Genomic DNA, 19,215 nt, shown 5'->3' with positions numbered 1-19,215 from the left:
TCCCAGTCCTGAGCGTGGATGTGTACATCCAGGATTTGTGTGCTGGGTGTGCTGTCACGTGGCATTTCCAGCTGAAGACTAAGCAGTGATCTGGGTTAAAACAGGACATGGGATTGCAGAAAAACCTCCAGAGGTGCTAATCTTGCGCTGTTTTAAAGAAAGAGGGGAAATACAAACATCATTTCTAGCAGTGTTCTCAAAGAAAGGGTAGCTTGACTGATGTTTGAAGGAAGCTGTTATTCCCCTTTTTGTGCATGCTGTACAAGTAAACAAAGACACTGAATTACCAAGAAGGGATTTAAGCTTTGTAGCCCTTCTAAGTTTCCAATTCTTGCTCTTAACTGAGGAGAAAAGGCAGTGGGCTGCTGGGTAGGAAACTGGACAGCCTTCAAGAGTTTGTTCCTGACCCGTAAGAACTGGCGTAACCTGCTTCTTCATTGTTCTTGTCACTTGGACTCGTAAATTTCAGCTCATAAAACTGTTTCCTTCCTGCTATGAATGGGTTCAGGATTCCCATGCTTACGCAGAATGTTTGTAACCAGAAATTAACTGATAATTTCTTTCCAGTAAAGGGCCACATAAAAAGCCTATAAAGGTAAAAGGTGTATCTGTGAGCAGCTGACCTGGTTTACCTTACACAGCTGTAGCTTTCTGTGCATGGCTGAAATCACTGTGTTTTTCCTTTCTGCAAAGGAGTACATTAGAGGGAGAGACCTCCAGTATTGGAACTGTTTTGCCTTAATGTGTTTTACTCCCTCTTCTGTTCCTCTTACATCCCCTTTGACTTCCAAAGAAGGGAAGAAGAGAGAAGCTAAAATGCAAACATCCAGTACACCTCTAATTCTGAATTCTAAGCCCTTATTCGCTGGAAAAATAGAAACGGTGTTCATAAAGTTTGGCCTGAAGGGCACTGCTACAATGTTGTCTTACTGCCTCTCCAGTTTTGTCTTTTAAGAAGCTAACCCCCATCCTTGGAGTGCCAAAAAAGTAGGTTTTGGTAGGATTACTTCACTTTATAGCACTTCATATAGTGGTGCATGTTTTGAAACACACCACTTCAAAAAGAAATTTAAAAATTACAGGATAAAAACTCAAAGGCCCAGATAGTTTGAGATATCAGCTAGTTCAGTGTGTAGAGGTGTACTTGGAATATGGTGTTGCTGTTACAAACAGTAATCTATGTAAAATGTTCTACTTGGGAGTGCACCATTTAGACCTCAAACTTTTCCAGATTGTGAACTATACAAATTGTAAAATGCTAGCCAAGTTACTAGAAAATAACCCCCAAACCCTTGAGTGTTGTTTTTAATATAATTTTGTAATAGTTCTGTGGGCATTTTAGGTTTTGATGTTCCTTAAAACAGTTTTTTTCTTTTTGTGTCATTATTTGCATGCATTGCTGTGGACTGCAGGGCTGTACTCTCACCAACACTAATGGAATATGTCACAGCTGGATTGGCAACAGTGGAGACTTGCTCTCTTCTGAATTTGTGGGGATTGCTGGGATTATAGCAGTTAACCTTGTGTAAGACATAGGGTCAGTTGCTAAAAAAAGCCCACAAAATCCACATTAATCACAAAATATGTGTCTTTGTCCTATAAGGTTCTTGATCCATGGTGATTTTCATCCTCACACACTTGAGATGGCTTGTGAGTTTTGAAGTTTGTAAACAGAAACAGATTTGCCATCTGAGACCTGTCAGACCTGTTATGTAAATTTTCCAGGGGAAATTGGAGTGTTCGAGATTTGGTTGGAATCTGAAACCTGGTGCATGATCCAGAGGGAGTGATGGGAGTTTTACCTGCAGCTCTGGTCATCACCACTATAGGCTTTTAAAATAACTTCTTTAACTTTCTAAAGTTACTCTTACTTCCATTTTAATATGCCAGATTAAAATGAGAAAACCCACTGATAACATTTCCTTCCATAAGGAGAAGGAAACAGCCATTCATCCCAAGAATAGTTACTTTAGTGTGGAGGGTGGAGAAGGGGGATCAAAGTATCATCAGTTGTCTTTGAGGAGATTTCAGTTTCAGATGCAATGTGAGAAGCTGCACAGCTTTCTGGGGACAGCAAGAAATTATTTTAGCTGTGCTGGTTTGCTCTGGAATAAAGGAATCCTGAACTGGTAGAGATCATCTCAAATAACATGATCATTTTAGGGAAGTTTGGCATTTAATAAATCATTAGTCTTCCCTCTGTATGATCAGCCTTCAATTCTGAAGTGGACTATCTCAGGTTATGAAGCACATCCACACTGGGATGTGGAGGCAGAGTCCTGGTCCTTCTTCAGCTAAATCAGATTGCTTCTTTCCAAACAAACCGCGTTGGTCTACACTGAAGCACATCTTTAGTATTTGTACCATGAATCAGCTTTGAATCTTACAGACAGAGTCTGCTCTGAAATGGGAATAGCATTCCTCAAAATGGTATTAAAACTAAACCTTGGTGGTGATTTGAAGATGCTCTGAAGTGCAGGAGTTTTTTAAACCAAGAAATTGCTGAGCATCTGATCAAGAAGGAAATGACAGAGAAAGATTAGAGGAGAATCATTATTAACTGACATGGGATAAGAAAGCAAGTTGGGAAATTGGCAATTTTCTTCGATCTTAAAGCAGTTAGACTGGGGGAAAAAATCATCAGTGGGGGTGTCACCTGGTGGAGTGTCTTCTAGCTCTCTTTCTCCCGTGAAATCCCGGCAAAGTTGCAGCTCATGTGTGTTCTAGCTGGACACAAGGCTGAGTATGGCAGCCCTGCGAGAAGCACGAGTGTTGTACAGTCTTGGCCTGGTGCCAGTTTGCTGAACCTTCTTCTGAGATTTCAGGCAAGCCATCTCTCTTCTGCCATTTCCCATCACTTTTCCCTCTCTGAAATTTATTTTTGGGTGTGACTTGACCTGTGGCATCACGTTCAATTGCCTAAAACCAGAGGCAGACCTAGCCCGGGAATTGTCTGTGGAATTAGTTTGTACTCTGGTTTGCCTGTCAGTAAAAACTGTGGTGTCTCTTGGGTTCCCTAAAGAGATTTCTTTCCTTAGTTAGCATTTAAGTACTGATGGACAGGACTTGTGGACAGCTGTAATGCTCCAACTGCTGCATAACAGCTACTTCTGCAGCTGCTTGGGCGATACAGTTGATGTGGCATGGACATGTTAAGACAAATTTAGCAGAATTCTCTAATTTTTGAAGAAAGACTCATGTAAACTTTAATCAGGATTTGAAGTGCCTATAGCTCTGTTTGGAAAATTCTGCTCTTTTTGCGGTCTTAGATGACACTTAGTTATGTTTTCCAATAAACAGTCATTTGCAGGTGATGAATTTTGATGTTTCCTAAAGAGAACAGTAAAACTACTGTTCTTGACATTTTTTTATTTGTGTACTTTAAACATAAAATGAAAAATTAAGGAAGGCATCTTGAATGAGAAGAGCTCGCAAAAAGGAGGTAATGGATGTTTCACTTTGTGCCTTTGGAGTTGAGTCCAGCTGGTGTTTTCTTAAGAGGTTTTTGAAACAGCAGTGAGCTTGGATGTAGGCCTGAGCAGAGGGAAGGAAGTTTATTCCTAAACTTTGCACTATTTGGTAATCCTGGTGGTTGTGAACAAGCTTTGGTTTGTGTGGAATATGGAAGTGTCCTTGGTTGATTCTTAATCATATGTAATTGTGTTTCTAAAACAGGGATTTTTTCATACTGCTGTATGCTCCGGCTTTGTAAGTTTAAAAAGAAAATTCTTTACACTATGGGCTGGTATTGATAGTTCCCAAACTAAAGCTACAGTTTTACAGCCTAGATTGAGCATGACCCAATTAATTTGAGTAAGTCACTAGAACCTAAGTTCTGCCTAATTGGAGAGGAATACATGGCCCAGTTCAAAATGACATTTTTAAGGCTAGATTATTTTTTTTTGTCAGTTTGTACTTACAGTACTGGGGCCATGTAGTGTCCCAGCTGCACTGCATGCAGGTCATGAAAGTGTGCTGGTGTAAACAATTGCTGTCGTCTCAGAAGATACAAAAGGTTAACAAGATGTTTGTGCTGCACAGGGCAGTTTGACATTCAGGTTTCAGTGGTGTGAATAAATCCTTTGATAACAGTGATTCTGGGTATTTTGCAGGTTCTGTGGTGATAACCAAGAGGATTTTATGAAAGGAGCCAAAGCTTTGGATAGGGGCAGAGCATGGGATTCTTCAGGAAGCTTTTGTTTGAAGTGCTTCAGTTCCAGCACAAGGCAGTTGTGGAAAGACTTACACAATCTATTTAAAAGACTCCAGGTGGCTGCATGTACTGATCCAATAGAGAACTGACATTTGTGTGAAAATGAGAGGCTTTGGATTCTGCCAAAGGACAGTGTAGTGTTGTTTGCAGTAGCAAACTTGTGAAATATATTTAGTGTTGAATTTTTGTTTATTCTCTTGAAATGGGGAAGAGATGCTGCAGCGAGGATGAGGCACACCCCACCCATTTCCATGTGATGGAAGGCTTGCCTCAGTCTGTGTGTCTTGCTTCCTGCTGTGGTTTCCCTCCACAGCCTGACTCTGACACACTGTCTTTGGCCTCTTTGTCTCTCTCTTCCCTCCTCCTCCTCACAGAAGACTGCGCTTAGCTGATGGGGCACAGCCCTAACCTGGGGCCCTTGGTTTAATTATCATGAACTACAGCAAAGACAGAAACTCTATCCAAACTACTTCTCACTGATAACTTTTTTCCCCGAGTGTGGTTAATGCGGTTTGTCAAACCAGTCTCAGAAGCTGAAGGTATTTTCTGCATGACTGTTACTAGAACTATAAGTTAACTAAAAAAAGAATCAATTTGTCCTTGAATGCCAGAATCCTGGCCCCCTCCCTCCCCAGCCAGACAAAACCCAGAAACCACTAAATGTAGCAAATGCAAGGGTTTGAAGACAGAAATAGTCTGACAACCAGGAACTGTTATCTAACCGAGCAACCCCTCTGTATTAAGAGCCTTGCACTGAGGAACAACTGATTCTCACATCCTAAAACATCCCCTTGTAGAACAGCTATGAGAATTAGTTCTTTAGTTTTGTTTCATTCTGTCTTTGTATTCTTGAGAAAGATGTTCTATGTTGTGTTATTTAAAAAGATGTCCCGGGCATCCCCTCTTAAACCATGAAGCCCACCGTTCTCATTAACACTGGAATGAAGGTGTGACCATCTGTTCCCCGCCAGACACCTGCAGTGCTTTCTGCACATCTCTGTAAATGCATCATGAGGCTGTAAGGGTGTATTGTGCTGCTGTCACCAAGCTTTCCTCATGGTGGCCTTTCTGATGTTCCTCTAGTCTTAATTTACAGTTTAGAGAGACGTGTGACAAGACTCAGCACAAGTTTAAGCCAGTGAGCAGGGGCAGTGCTGGTGACCAAAGTTAAAGGGCTGCTTTCCTGCGGAAGGCACAGCTCGGTCTCTGCCTGCTCCAGAAGGGATTATGTGGATGATGAATCTCTCTGAAGATGAGTTTAATCAACAGATCAGTAAAGAGCCCATGAAGAGAGAAAACTGAGTGATCATATTTCCTTTAAGAAGAGCACTGAGACTTCAAACACCATTCCAGGAAAGATGTGTATCACATCCTCATAGCAAAAATTAAGCCTGCATGTATCTCAGACAGGAACACAGCTGGAAGATTATTTAAGTGTGTTAAGAGCCAGAATGTGAGGTCTGTTTCCTTTGGATGAGATCTCAATGAGTTTTGACAGCAAACTTAATGCAGTCATCTGCAAAGGTGGGCTTGTCTTGACTTTACAGATCCTTAAAAATCACTTCAATGAAGACAGCCTGACATTAAAAAAGAACAAAAGAACTGGCATCTCTTCCTTGGTTTTACATTATAATGGACAGCAAATATTGTCCTATGATTGTGCCTCACCATTAAATAGCTCTTCCATCTCTGCTTAGGTGGATTTTTTACCTGTAGGAACACATGGATGTTTGACCACATAGCCCAAAGGACCAAAATGCTTGATCCACTGTCCTTCCTACCGAATCTTTGGTCCAGGGTTGGGTTGAGAGTCTATTTAGAAAACAAGTGAGAGGAACACTTGTGATTACAGCAAACACTTTACAGATGGGAGATGAGAAGTCACAATATGCCATGGAGATAAATGTCTTGTATGGCATGTGGTTTCTGTGCTTTTATAAATGGAAGGTTATTTCATAAATGCATTCGATTTCCAAGGGTTTTCAGAAAAACATGAACTCAACTCTTTCTGTCCCAGGTAACCCTAGAATTGCGAAAACAGGTATTTTTGTGCTTATCACTGCTTTTAGCTGGAGTCACAGACATTCACTTAAGAAGCCTTCTGATAGGGCTGGAGAGCAGGGAATGCTGTAGGCTTTGAAGGAGCAGCACCAGCTTTTCCAGCTGTCTTCTTGCAGCAGCCAGATTTGCTGTTTCTCAGACTCCTGTTCTGCAGGTGAGCAGGAGCTGCCCATGTGAGCACCAGCGCAGCAGGTTGTTGGTGCTCACATGGGCTCCTTCAGGCACAGAGCTTGTCACCACTGTTCACAGGCCTGAGGAGAGACCAGTGCTCTCCCAGGAGTTTGTAATCTCATCTGGCCAAAGGGCAGCGGAGATGGAGCAGCAAAATGAAGCTGCTGGGGAAGGGAATGCAGGAGGAGCAGTGTAAAGGCAAATACAGGAGTTTGGATGAACCAGCTGCCTTCAGGTTTCTGTAGCTGTTCAACAGTAGAACTAACCCCACTTCTCTCTTTTTTAATCTTTTGCAGGAAGTCCAAGGGAAAGCCAAATGGTAAGAAGCCAGCACCAGAAGAGAAGAAGCTTTACCTAGAGCCAGAATACACAAAATCCAGAATTACCGATTTCGAGTTTAAGGAACTAGTGATGTTACCACGGGAAATAGACCTCAATGAGTGGCTTGCCAGCAACAGTGAGTATTATGTTCATACAGCTCTAAGCTTGCTGTCCATCCTCAAGAGGCCATTCATTCACTCTTTTTGCTGTTTTCAGTGCTTAGAGAAACACTCAGTGACTGTTTATGCTTACTGTGTAATGCATGTCATTATACCTTGAGTGGTAATTAAGCTGTCTCACGCACAGCCCAGCTGTGCTCAGCAGCATGAAAGCCTTGATGCATTTCCTCCTTCCAGCCTCCTCCCTGTGGCACTGAGGGCACTGCAGTTTGGATGCTCCTTGCAGAACCATCAAGATCCCCGTTGACTGCTTGCTAAACTGGCTGGTTCTGCATGTTTCTGACTCCAGCTACTGATCTTCCAGAAGCATTGTAAAAATGGAGTTTCTAAAGACTTAAATGTAAAGCAACTTAGGCCTAAAGCCAGAAGTTGTGAAGTCTTTTGGTCAGATTTTTTCCTCCCCACTCCTTCCAAATCTTGGTTGAATTATTGTGGATTTCAACAGGCTGAAATTCAGAGGTGTGACCAGCTACTGTGACTGAATGCTGTCCCTGTGCACTTCAGCCCTGACTTGCTGTGCTTTCCTGGGCTACTCCTGCCTGTCCTCACCTGCATCTGTGGCCCACTCTTGTTTATGTTTTCAACAGTGTGTGGTAGAAGCAAGAAACTACTTTAAAACTGCATGCTAGGAAAGTTTATAGACACTCATTAAGAAAAAGTGAGGCACCCCATGAGAAGTATTAAGAAGTTAAATTATCTCAGGAGATTTTTAAAAAGTAGAAGTGTACTAGGTTTCATGCTGCTTGTTTTTACAAGGAGACATATTTTGAAAACTAATAGTGCTGTTTTCTAGCCACTGTAGATTTTAAGTCTGACTTCAAAAGAATGTAGCAAATTGTTTGCCTTCAGCTTATAGCAGAGTATTCTACTGTAAAGGTGAGGCTGATGACGGAGACACTTTCCAGTCTTGCTGCTTTGTGAGTAATAAGAGCTAATGCATCATGGTGCTTTCATCTTAAATCAAAACAAGAGCTTTCATTCTGTGTACCTCTTTGTTTTGCAGTTCATCATTAGGCTCATTTAGCTAAATCATGGTTAAATTTGTATGCAAGCTCAAGACTGAGGTTGTTTCACTTGCTGTATTTAAATAATTGTCTGGAGGATAACCAGTGTTTGAAAGGATTTTACTTCTGAATTCTTTCCTTTGTTTATTTTTCAGCAACAACTTTCTTTCATCACATCAACTTACAGTATAGTACAATCTCAGAATTCTGTACAGGAGAGTCATGTCAGACCATGGCAGTGTGCAATACGTAAGTCAATATTTTCATTTGTTACATGTGCAAGGTTTCCATGTCTTCAGTGTCTCCTGGGGGAGGATATTGGTGTTGGATGGCACCGGGCAAGTGTTTACAGCAGGTCTCTACTTGTTGAGAATGTGTCAGCTGTGCATCCTCTCCCTTCAGCAGGGAATGTGATGGAAATCTGTTTTTGTGGAGGACTAGAAGGCTGAGAATCTCTGAGTGCTCTGAGCTGGCTTTATAAGGTCAGATCAGAGAGGCAAATGACCACGTGTGTGCTTGGGGGAGAGGGAAAGGAGGGTGTTAAGGGAACTTCCTTGTCTGACCATCAGGAGCCACTGTGGCAGTCAGTTGTGAGCTGGGACCAAGGCCCCTGCGCAGCTACACACCCCACACTCACTCAGGCCAGCTTTTTTCACTGGCTTGACCCAGGTTTTCCATAGCAAAGTTTTGGGGGTCCAGATCCTTAAAATTAACTTGGTACAGTAACTAAATAACCTCAGAACAGCTCAATCCTGTGCCTCCAGGGAGGGGCCCCAAACAAAGGGAATTCTGGGCTTTTATAGCCTCACAGTTGAAAAAGCCTGAGTGAGTCTTGGGGTTGTCAGCTCCTGCTGTGTCCCTGAGTGTCACCTGGCTGGGTCACAGGTGCCCATGTCCTTTGCTGTGGCCCTGCCATGCAGAGCTCAGCCCTGAGCCTGCAGTGCAGCTGTACCTGCACAGAGTGTGCTCCTGAGCAAGGGCAGGGCAGGACTGTCTGTACTGGTCACAGTGCTGCGGTTCCAGAGAAGGCAGGGCAGGGGAGGTGAGTTGTGAAAACCTCAGAGTATTCGTCTGAGAGCTGGAATGCTGACACAGCTCCAGGCTGCTGGTGGATAACCTCTAGCCTGACATGAGCCCCTGGGCACAGAGGACACAAGTGGCAGCTTTGCAAGAGTAAGGAAAACTTTTGGTTTGGCATTTTTCTGCCTCTAGAACTTAGAAGACTTTAACATGGACTAGCAGTTAGCTCTGGAAGAAAGCTTTGTAGTGTTACTGGACAGTGTGAATATCAGAAAAGTTACGATAAACTTCTGCTCCTGATGATCACAGTCCAACATGGTTGAATATGAGATCTAGTCAAGTATGAATATGCCTGTTGTGTTTTGGGTTTTTTTCCCTCCAACATGTGTTGATAGTCCTTTTCTTCCCTTCTCTTGCATTTCCAGGGATTAATTTACTTGAAATGGATTTTAAAAGAGACGACTGGGCAGTAATGTCATAGTACATCAAACAACATCCCAGGGCATGTATGCAACAGAACCTCTATTTTGTGTCTCTGACAATCATTACATAATTCTTAGAAGGAAAGCCTTGCTTAATGTACTGGTCTATCTTGTAGACTTGAAGTTAATATCAGGGGCTTTCTTTTGAGAGCACTTAAAAGCATGTAAAGTGTATGGAGGGTATTTTTGCATGTAGAAGGAGGAATGATAGCTGTCAGAGAGTTAAAGGCCATGCTAGAGACTTTGAAACCAAGCTGGAAGAGAAGGTAATAAATCTCTGCTGGACCCAGATTTTATCAAAAGGAGACAGCCTGTCTCTAAATAAGAAATGGTGAGCAGTAAGATGAGTATTTTGTTGATTCTTGTTCCCAAGCATGCTCATGTTTAAATTCCTGATGTAGCACTGGCAGTCCCAAGCACAGAGTTCAGCTGTTTATCCACTTGGCTGGTGGGAAATAGTGGCTAAAAGGTGGTGGTGATTGGGAACCTGCATTAGTGTTGCTCCATTCTGCTCTACTGAGCCTTTAACAAGAGTTTTCTGTAAGCACCTTGTGCTGCAGAATAAAGAGAGGAAGTGCCTGTAGGCAACTGCAGCTGTAGCCTGTATTTTTAGTGTTAGGAACTGATAGCAGAATGTTCCTATCCTTTGTTTTGGAAAACTGAAAAATGGTGCTATTTGGGAATAACAGGAAGCATGTCTACACTTGGGTGAAGCACTTGAAATGGCTTGTGTGTAGCTAAATCATAACAACCTCAGTACCTTCCTGTACTTGGGGGCAGGTGGCTGATTCACATCTGCACACTGGAGGCTGCTTGCTTCTAGCAGATGTGTGGGTCTGTGAAAAAGCCACCAAGGTGAGATCAGCTGCCTACACACCTCAGCACAGTTCAGCTCTGTGGGCCCCTTTCATAACCCTGTTCTCCAGATCCTGATCTTTTTGTGCTGCCTTTCCTAGCTTTGGTAAGCTGAGTATCTGCTTGTTGTGTTGGAGAAGCATCAGTTGCTGTGGCTCATTGTGCCTTGGACCTGTCTCCAGTGTTTAAAGAGAGACACCTGAACACTGGTGTCAGTTGCTGATTAACCTGGGGGACACTGCAGGCTTAGCCTTCTGTGGCTGTGATCTGTTTGTTGCTCTCATTTGGAGTAAAATAGCATTTGGCTATATAAGATTGCCATAGAATTACAGTACCTTGGAATTAAGGTGCAGTTTGCCATTGTTTCCCATGCTGATTTCTTGGGTAGTTCCATATGAAAGTCTGCATTCTGTTCCACTTTTATATTTTCCCTGCTGTGTACTTTATTATACATTTTGGATCACACCATTCTGGTCATGCCTAAGAAAGGCTTTTTTTATTTATGGTTGAGATGTTCAAGTAACTACTGAGAACTGGTTGCTTGTCAAGTTACTTGACATTCAGATTGCACTGCAAGTACCCAGTCCTAAATTTAAAGTATTTGCTGGCACAATAAGCACTGGTTGAAGTTAAATATTTGAGGTAAGGTTTTAACATCTGAGAGAAGCTGCAGCCAAGTGACAAACTGCAGACAGATGCAGCTTTCAGCCCTCTGTCAGATACATGAGATAGCACAGCCATCTGCACACAGCAAGGAGGAGAATTTCTGCTTACGGTCACTAGGAGACATCTGACCAAAACTTAGTCTCAGTGTAGAACAGATGGAAGCATTTGCTGGCAAGGTGGGATAATGCCAAGAGAAATACCATAGTGGCCAGTTATCCTCAAATTTTAATGAGGGTGAATGAATACAACTTTGGGAATTACTTAATTTTGCTCATTAATATGTTTATCACTTGTTGTAAAGCAGGTACTATATTTTAACATGATATTTACTATTAAAATTTAGTGTGCTTTATAGCTTATTATTACACAAACCAGCTTTAAAGCACCCTGAGCTATAAACTGATTTTCTAGCTGACATTTAGGTACAACTCCTCAAAGTGCTGCAGTGAGTGTAATAAATAAGAGCCTGTGTAAGTGCTGTACATAAAAGAATAAGTCTACAAAACTCCCGAGGCAGAAATGAAGAATGGATGCAAACTTTCAGGAAGCCCACCTTTCAAAATGTTTTTGTCCAGTGAAATCCCTTAATTGGTAATGCTTATCACTCTTTTTTTTCCTAATCTTAGTCTCTTTTCTCTTGTTTATCTTGCCCTTAGTGTCTCTGCATAGGGAGGGGATTTCCTCCTAGAGTGCTTAACTCAAATCTGTACATTTTACATTTTCTTACATTTAAGTTCCCCCAGCTATATGATTTTACATGATGCCTCCTTTCTCTTCTCTGCCATCCAAACACTGCTTAGCCCCTGTGAAGCCATCAGAGCTGTTCAGCTACTCACAAGCACTGTACTCCTGCCTCTGCCTCTCTATCCTGCTTTCTTCATGTTGCCTGTTTTATGGTATTTCTACCAGGACTGTCTCTCCTTCCTTTCCAGGCAAAATAATTTCCACTGTATATGCTTTTCCCTCCTTCCAAAAGCCTTTGTTGTATATTAGTGTAACTCCTGTTCTGCCTTGGATTTTGTGTCATCAACACCAGCCCAGAATGTTTTAGAGGAAAAGGGATAAAGTACATAGATATATTAAGATGCAGTATTGTGATTTCACATATGTTAAGCTTCATTATTTGTATCACAGGCTTTTCTCTGGTAAACCCATAGTCATTTCTCCCTGGGATTTGGAACAGAGCTGCAGATTCTTCATACTCTCCATACTGGGGAGATTTAAATCTGCAGGTTTTGAAAAGTGCCCTTAAGTCTCATCCTCATGTCCTTTCTGCTTCCCATCCATTCCCTAATATGGGGCTGTGCTGTCACAGTGCCAGTGGTGGAATGCAATTAGGCTTCTGTGCCCAAGTGAGCCCTTGCGTGGCCCCAGAGTGCTCCTGTGCTGTTGGTGGAGATAACTGCAGCGTGGGTGGGAGCCCTGTACCAGGTGCGAGGTGTTCATGGCACGTCAGGGGCTCGCTCCTCTCTGCCCCTGAGAGCTGGGAATCTGTTCAACAGCACCTGGAACATGAGGAAAACACATGACTCTAATCAACAGGACAGTCCCTGTAGTTAGCCCCTTACTGTTAATGATTCTCCTGTTTAATTCCAGGTTTGCATAGTAATTTCCTAATTTTCAGGAAAAGGCAGAAAGGCTGGGCAGTGGGATGCTAGAGGAGATTTATTCACTTACATGAGAATATAAGTGAACTTGTACAGTTGCCAAATTGTTTCGAGTAAAATCCAATTATCAACACTCAGCTTTGCACCTAAGGGCAGCTCTAAACTGTGCTTTCTGTCTTGCAGTTGAGGATTCCTGCAGCATGAGAGAACTGCTGGGGTAGAACAGTGATCTTGCCTCTGCTTCTGATGACAAGCACTGTCTTAAGACCCAGAATAAGGCAGAATTGCCTGAGTCTGTCTCTCTCTGCAGGAGTAGGCAAACAAGGTTGTGTTGGTGCACTACATTGTGTAATTCCTTAGAGGTGGATTGTACAAAGGAAGTGAACAGTGGTGAAGAGCACAGTCTGTGCCTAAGGGCCCAAGTGCTGGGTTTGATGCCTGACATAGCTCTGAAAAGAAATTTTGACTCCTGCTGTTTTCACTCACTCACCTTTTTACTCAATTTTGCAGTCAATCCTTTTCTCTCTAATAAAGGACAGAGTGACCAAATACTACATAGTGAAAAGGAGCTGAAAGAAAAATTCTAAAACCTTACTTTACCTTTCCTCTCCTAACTTGAACTATTCTAGTTATTTTTGCAGCTTCCTCTTGTTTTCACATGGCTTGGGGCATGGACTGTGAATAGTGTTATTGGGGAAGACCAGTACAACGGATTTCTTACCAGCCCTATCATGATATAGGACTGTGTCTTGAGCTTAGACTTTCTGAAGGAAGTTCATAAACTGGAACTCAGGGCTCTTCTAATGTGACATAGGAATAAAAACTTAAAAAGTGTTTTCCTGAATTCTTTATCTGTAAAACATTTTTCTCTGTCTGCCTAATCAAGTGGGTGGATGCTCTCAGTAGCAGTTAGAGATGCTTTAATTAACCATGACTTTTTCTTAAAAAGGAACAAACATTTAGTTGTTTTGTAGCCTTCAGATTGTCTGTCAGCTGAAGGATGGCTTCAGTTAATCAAAGTTATTATGGCTAACTGATTGAATTATGGTTGCTTTTGGAGAGCTAGTATCTCCTGGTAAAATGCAACAGGAATATTCACTGATGGCAGAATCACACGTAAATTCAAGTGTTTGGGGGAAACTGTAACTGTAACCTAAGGAGCAGAGTTCACTGCTGGCATGGATGTGCAGAAGGGGCCTGAAAACTTCCCTCGGGGCTGCATTTTGGAACAGGATTTGGACCACCTGAAATCACGGCCAGTGCTGGAGAGCCCCAGGCTGGGAAAGGTGGTGTTCTGGAGCCACCGTCTGACTGTTTCACAGTATTGCACGACAGAACTAATTCATGCTCTCTGATGTTAGGCATCAGAAGTTCATCAGTTCGTCACTGTGCAATGTTGTTGCTCCTTAAATATAGTTCAGTAATGCTTTCCTGTACATTTCCACAGACTGTATGTAAACCTGTCATGGATAGGGAACCAGAACTCCTCAGCAGAACTCCTCCCCTTGCAGTCTTGTTCAGCAAGGCTTTCTGTGCTTGGTGCTGCCACCTGCACTCTGGCCTAGACTGACAGGGAGAGACAAAATCGGCCAACACAAGTTCAAGTTCTTCAATGCAGAAAGAAGTGAATCTCCTCTGTAGCAGCTGCTGTTTTGTATTACTTGGACAGAGCCCCTTGGAGGAGTAGCTGAGGAGCAGAGTGTGATGTGGTGACCCTGTCCCTTCTCTCCACAGACAGTACTACTGGTATGATGAGCGGGGAAAGAAGATCAAGTGCACTGCTCCTCAGTACGTTGACTTCGTCATGAGTTCGGTGCAGAAGCTAGTGACAGATGAGGACGTCTTTCCAACGAAATACGGTACGGCTGCTGCCTGGGGCTCTTGGGGTGCCATCAGTCAAGGGACAGTTGGTATTCTTCTGTGGATAACAGACAGCTTTCTCACCTTTGATGGGTTTTAGTTTGGTTTCTTTTGTAGTTTTGGTTGTTTGGGGTTTTTTTAAGGAAGATTATAATTTTGGTTGATGGCTGCAGTAAAAGAAGACTTACCCTCTTAGATGTGTGAACCAGGGTGAAAGTCTCACAAACCTGACCCCTTGGCCTATAGCTCATCATCAGTACTCCTTTTTCTTCAGGCATTTTGAGATGATCTAGCCTGGACTTATTGAGGATAAAATTCTGAAAACAGTCAGCATTTGTGTGTTCAATACAGTTTGTTGATGGCAAACTTCAACCTTTGTGTGGCTTTACTATTTCCATTAGAGCCTCAATGCATTAAGAAATGTGGGTAATAAATTGGATTGCAGCAATGTGGCTTGCTTTCTTTGCCCAAGGCTCTGCATTGTCTCTCATAGTGTTTGCAGTCTCCTTTCCCATACAAAGATTAAATAAGAATGTGATTTTTAGAGCTGAAAAGCAATAGCAAAGTAATTTTATCTCAAATTTGTATCCTAACAAGATTGCTACATGCAATGCCTTTGGTTAAGGGGAAGAAAATAGAAACTTGAAGCTATTGTAGGTGGGCTTAATCAGAACTAAAAGCAGCTGGCTTCATGAGCCACTTCAAGAGGTAATTGGGAAACTAGGACATTACAATATAGAAAACATTAGGCTGGCAGCCTTTGCTTACAAAAGAGGTAGTTTCTTTCCCCTTTGATAGAATTTCAGTATGTTCAAGGGAACATGGTATATAAAGTTATGTACAAACTGCCACATGCCACCAAGGCCCTTGTACCTTGGCTTCCATTTTAGGATCTCTGAACTGATGTTTCAGGGGAAAATTCACTCCTGGACAAACTAGATAAGGACACAGAAGAACATCTCATTTTTTCAGCCTGTAGCTAAAAAGGTAGTGGCTTTAGAGAAGAACTACACTTGCTGCCTGATTTTTGAACCATTAAGGTTTAAAATTTAAATTCAAATGAAAATGCATAATATTTGCCTTAGCCTTGTCCCCCAAATTCCTATCAAAAGAAGGTGATATGACACAGGGCCCTCAGGTTGTTTGCTGTGTAAGTTGGGCGGGTTGCTCTTACCCAGGTGCTGCTGTGGGGCTGACAGCGAGCAGCTCGTGCTATCATGGTGTTTCTCCATCTTCCTTTCAGGCAAGGAATTCCCAAACTCATTTGAGTCCCTAGTGAAGAAGATCTGCAAGTACCTGTTCCATGTGCTGGCCCATATCTACTCCTCACACTTTAAGGAGACTTTGGCACTGGAGCTGCACGGACATTTAAACACACTCTACACACACTTTATCCTATTCATCAGGGAGTTCAACCTCGTGGACCCTAAAGAGACCACCATCATGGATGACCTCACAGAGGTCCTCTGCAGCAGCAGCGGGAGCAGCAGTAACGGGAGCGGCAACGGGAGCAGCAACAGCGCAGGAGCACAGAACCACGTGAAAGAGAGATGAGCCCTCCTCCTGGACCCAAACTAACATTCTGAACAGTATAATCTATTGTGTGTATGTGTATGTATATGTTCAGATATACATACCGGCATATACCGTGATGAAAGCTGACCGATGCGATGCTGCCACGCAGGACGCGCAGTCGTTCGGGGCTGTACGGAGCTTTGGGTTCTTGCGCCAGCCGGCGAGAAGTTGCACCAATTTTATTTTATTTTCTGTCCACTCCTCCTTTTACCTATTCAGATGGATGATGAGTGCTGTTTTTAGAGAAGAGCCAAGCTTGAGAGTGGGGCCACTCTTGGTTTTTTTGTTTTGTTTTGGTTTTTTTTCTCCTTTTGTTTGGTTGGTTGGTTTTCTGTTTTTCTTTCTTTGGTCTTGAGTGCAAGCCCTTTGGTCTTTCTAGGATGGTGATCCTGCCATTTAAAAAGTATCTATTATATTATAAGAAGTAACTTTTACTTTGAAGTGGCTTAAAATGCAGGTTTGTTTGGGGTTCTTTTTGGGGGGGGTGGGGTGGTTTTTTGGTTTGGTTTTACATAGACTGCCCCTTACCCTGCCAAAAGCTCCCCTACTGAGTGCATCTTGCCCTTTGTTAGCGTGGAATAGGAAGAAACTCCTGGCTTGACTAGAGTAGCAACTAGGATCTTGCTACATGTTGAAAGTGGGCAAGATTCTCCAGTTGTCCCATCTACTCAGTCACAAGGTGTGAACATGCAAGAGGATCCACAAACCTTTCTGCTTATTGCTCCTACAACATATATACTCTTTTCTCTGCTCCCCTGCCTCTTCTTTTCCCAGGCACACCTGCACAGGTAACAGGAGTGGGATCACTGCGGTCCAAAACCATGTGCAAGAGTCACCACCATTTGCTTTCCCTTGAACAGAGGCCCGGGGAAGGGGGGAGAAGGGTATACTGAGTCAGTCACCGCCTGTGCTAGAAAGATGGCTGTTGGCATAAAATTATATTGTTGGCTTATTTTAGTTCATCTGTTCTATAATAATAAAAACAAATCTATCAGCCACAAGCTTTGTTTTCATGTGTGCAGCGTCAGAAGTCACTAGACCCCCACTCCTAGAGCCTCCCTTCCACCACTGAATGCTGCTGCCCTGCTGGCAGCCAGCTTTATAAATAATGGGTTGTTTTCCACCCTGTGATCTTACACTTATTATTATAATCCCTTGCTTTTTCCAGTAGCCCTAGGAACAGCCTCCCCAGGAAATACAAAGATAAGCACCTCTTGGAGAGGGGCAGGTTTCCTCTTTGTGCACACATCCAATCTGGAAATGCAGTGAGATCCTGGATAACTTGAAGCAAATACTGAACCACAGCATCTCTGGATACAGTATTACATCAGTACTGTATCTGGACAGTGATATTCCTTTCTTTCCTTCAAGTTTCCAATGAATTCTTGCAGTCATTGTTTCCAGCTGGGGAAATGCCAGATTTTGCTTGTATTTGTTCTTCTGTAAAAGCTGTCAAAGCTACTGGTTTTGGTCATTACCTGAGGCCTATGAATGATTAATAACTGACCTGGCATAAATCTGAGAAGGTTTTCCAGAATGAAGTCTGCACCTGTCTTAAAAAGGTAGTAGAGAAGAGGAAGGTAGAACAAGTGCAAAGAAAAAAGCAAAGGAAAAGCACAACTAAGGGGTGAAATTAAAAAAAAATTTTAAAAAATAAAAACATAAACCAAAGAACAAAGCATGAGCAAGAAAGGACAAAAAGCAAAAGCACAAGCAAGAAAAAAGCTTGTGAAGAAGAGGGCAATAGCAACAACAGATAATGACAAGTGTTCAAATGAGAAAAAGATTACATCATGAAAGTGACATAAAGAGCAGCAAAAAGGCATGAGCACAGGAGAAGGGAAGAGCAGGAGTGAGGGCTGGGTGGAGGGATTGAAAGCAACCTCAAAACTTGTGATGCCAGACTTGTCCTGTTTGTTTCTGGATTGTGGACACCTCTCACTGACCTGCTCAGGTGAGTTGCTGTTAGTGTAGTGGTCAGGAGCACTCCTTCCCCGCCATGTCCTCCTGCTGCAGCCTCCATTCCAGACAAATGTTCCCATTCAGTCCCCATGCTGATGTGAGCCTTTCCATGACCATTCCCTGCACTTAAGTCTGGAGGGAAAAGCAGGAGTCAGCAGAAGGAACAGTGCCATTGTTAAGGCCCCTCTGCTTCTTGCCCTGAGAATAAAGTTCAAGAAAATGAGCAAGAAACAACCAGTCAAACCCAAGTGACTTCTGGTAATTCACAATCTTCCTGTAAAAATGCACTTGCAGTTATGTTTGCTAAAAGACCATTTACAGCTGAAGACTTTGAGAAAGGTTTGACTTGAACAAGAGGCAGTTCAACCCTGGAAAGACTGACCTGGCTTCAGCTCTTGAATTTCCAGTCACAAGGCGGTGATGTCCACGTTGAACAAAAGGGGGACTGTGCTTTAGCTTCCCATTGGAGAACTGGCAGAACCTCGTAGCAAGTCTGGGAATGCACGTGTTGGCTCCAAGCAGCAAACAGTGCAGCTGCCAGGAGAGCAGTGCAGTCCCACAGAACAATGCAGCTGCCAGGAGAGCAGTGCAGTCCCACACAGCAGTGCAGCTGCCAGGAGAGTAGTGCAGTCCCACGGTACCTCTGGAGGAGCCTGCTGCTGTTCATGGCAGCTGTCCCAGCTTTGCTCTGCAGGCATTTGCTATTCCTGAAAGCACAGGCGCTTCCTCTGCCGGGGTAATCGCTTTATATTTTACAAGCGGTTAACAAGAACACAAATAATGAATCCTGTTGTAGTGTGGCCTATCTTGTTGGGTTTAGCAGTGGGAATAAGGAAAACACTGAAATGGCGCCAACACCAATGTTCTTCTAAATGTTACTGTAAAGCTCAGCCCGAAGGCATCCCAGGGTATTGCAGTGCTTACTGAATTACACTGTAGGAACTTCAGATACAGAAATGCCACTCAGCCTTCAGAGCTTGTCACTGACTTCCTCCCATGCTTGGAACATGTCACCAATGCCCACACTGTGAGCACTGGGTCTGAATTCACCTGGGACTAACAGGCTTAGGCCTTCTAACACTGAAATGATGAATGAAATATTAAATTGTCATATGAAATTATCATATGAAATATGAAATTATCATATTGTTACTTTAAATATGCTTTGTACATTGTTTAAAGTGCTGTCAAAACAACAGAGAGAACTTAATTACCCTACATCCTATGCCACCCTATCCT

At 42.9% G+C, this 19,215-nt stretch overlaps 1 protein-coding gene across 4 annotated transcripts in view; it reads left to right on the top strand.

The window, feature by feature from the left end:
* MOB2 (MOB kinase activator 2) overlaps positions 1-17,015 on the top strand; it is a 110,287-nt gene extending 93,272 nt beyond the window's left edge. For all 4 annotated transcript variants that reach the window (XM_074543304.1, XM_026793165.2, XM_026793166.2 and 1 more), the window contains exons 2-5: positions 6,742-6,902; positions 8,105-8,198; positions 14,314-14,438; positions 15,683-17,015. In XM_074543304.1, coding sequence (XP_074399405.1) covers positions 6,742-6,902; positions 8,105-8,198; positions 14,314-14,438; positions 15,683-15,993 — 691 coding nt within the window. In that variant the 3' untranslated portion in view covers positions 15,994-17,015. The remainder of the gene's footprint in view (positions 1-6,741; positions 6,903-8,104; positions 8,199-14,313; positions 14,439-15,682) is intronic.
* The last annotated feature ends 2,200 nt before the right edge of the window (positions 17,016-19,215 follow it).

Source organism: Zonotrichia albicollis, chromosome 6 (assembly GCF_047830755.1).
Source record: "Zonotrichia albicollis isolate bZonAlb1 chromosome 6, bZonAlb1.hap1, whole genome shotgun sequence".
In the NCBI taxonomy this organism is placed as follows: domain Eukaryota; kingdom Metazoa; phylum Chordata; class Aves; order Passeriformes; family Passerellidae; genus Zonotrichia; species Zonotrichia albicollis.
Note: the sequence above shows the minus strand (reverse complement) of the source record. Positions and strands in the feature narration are given on the sequence as shown.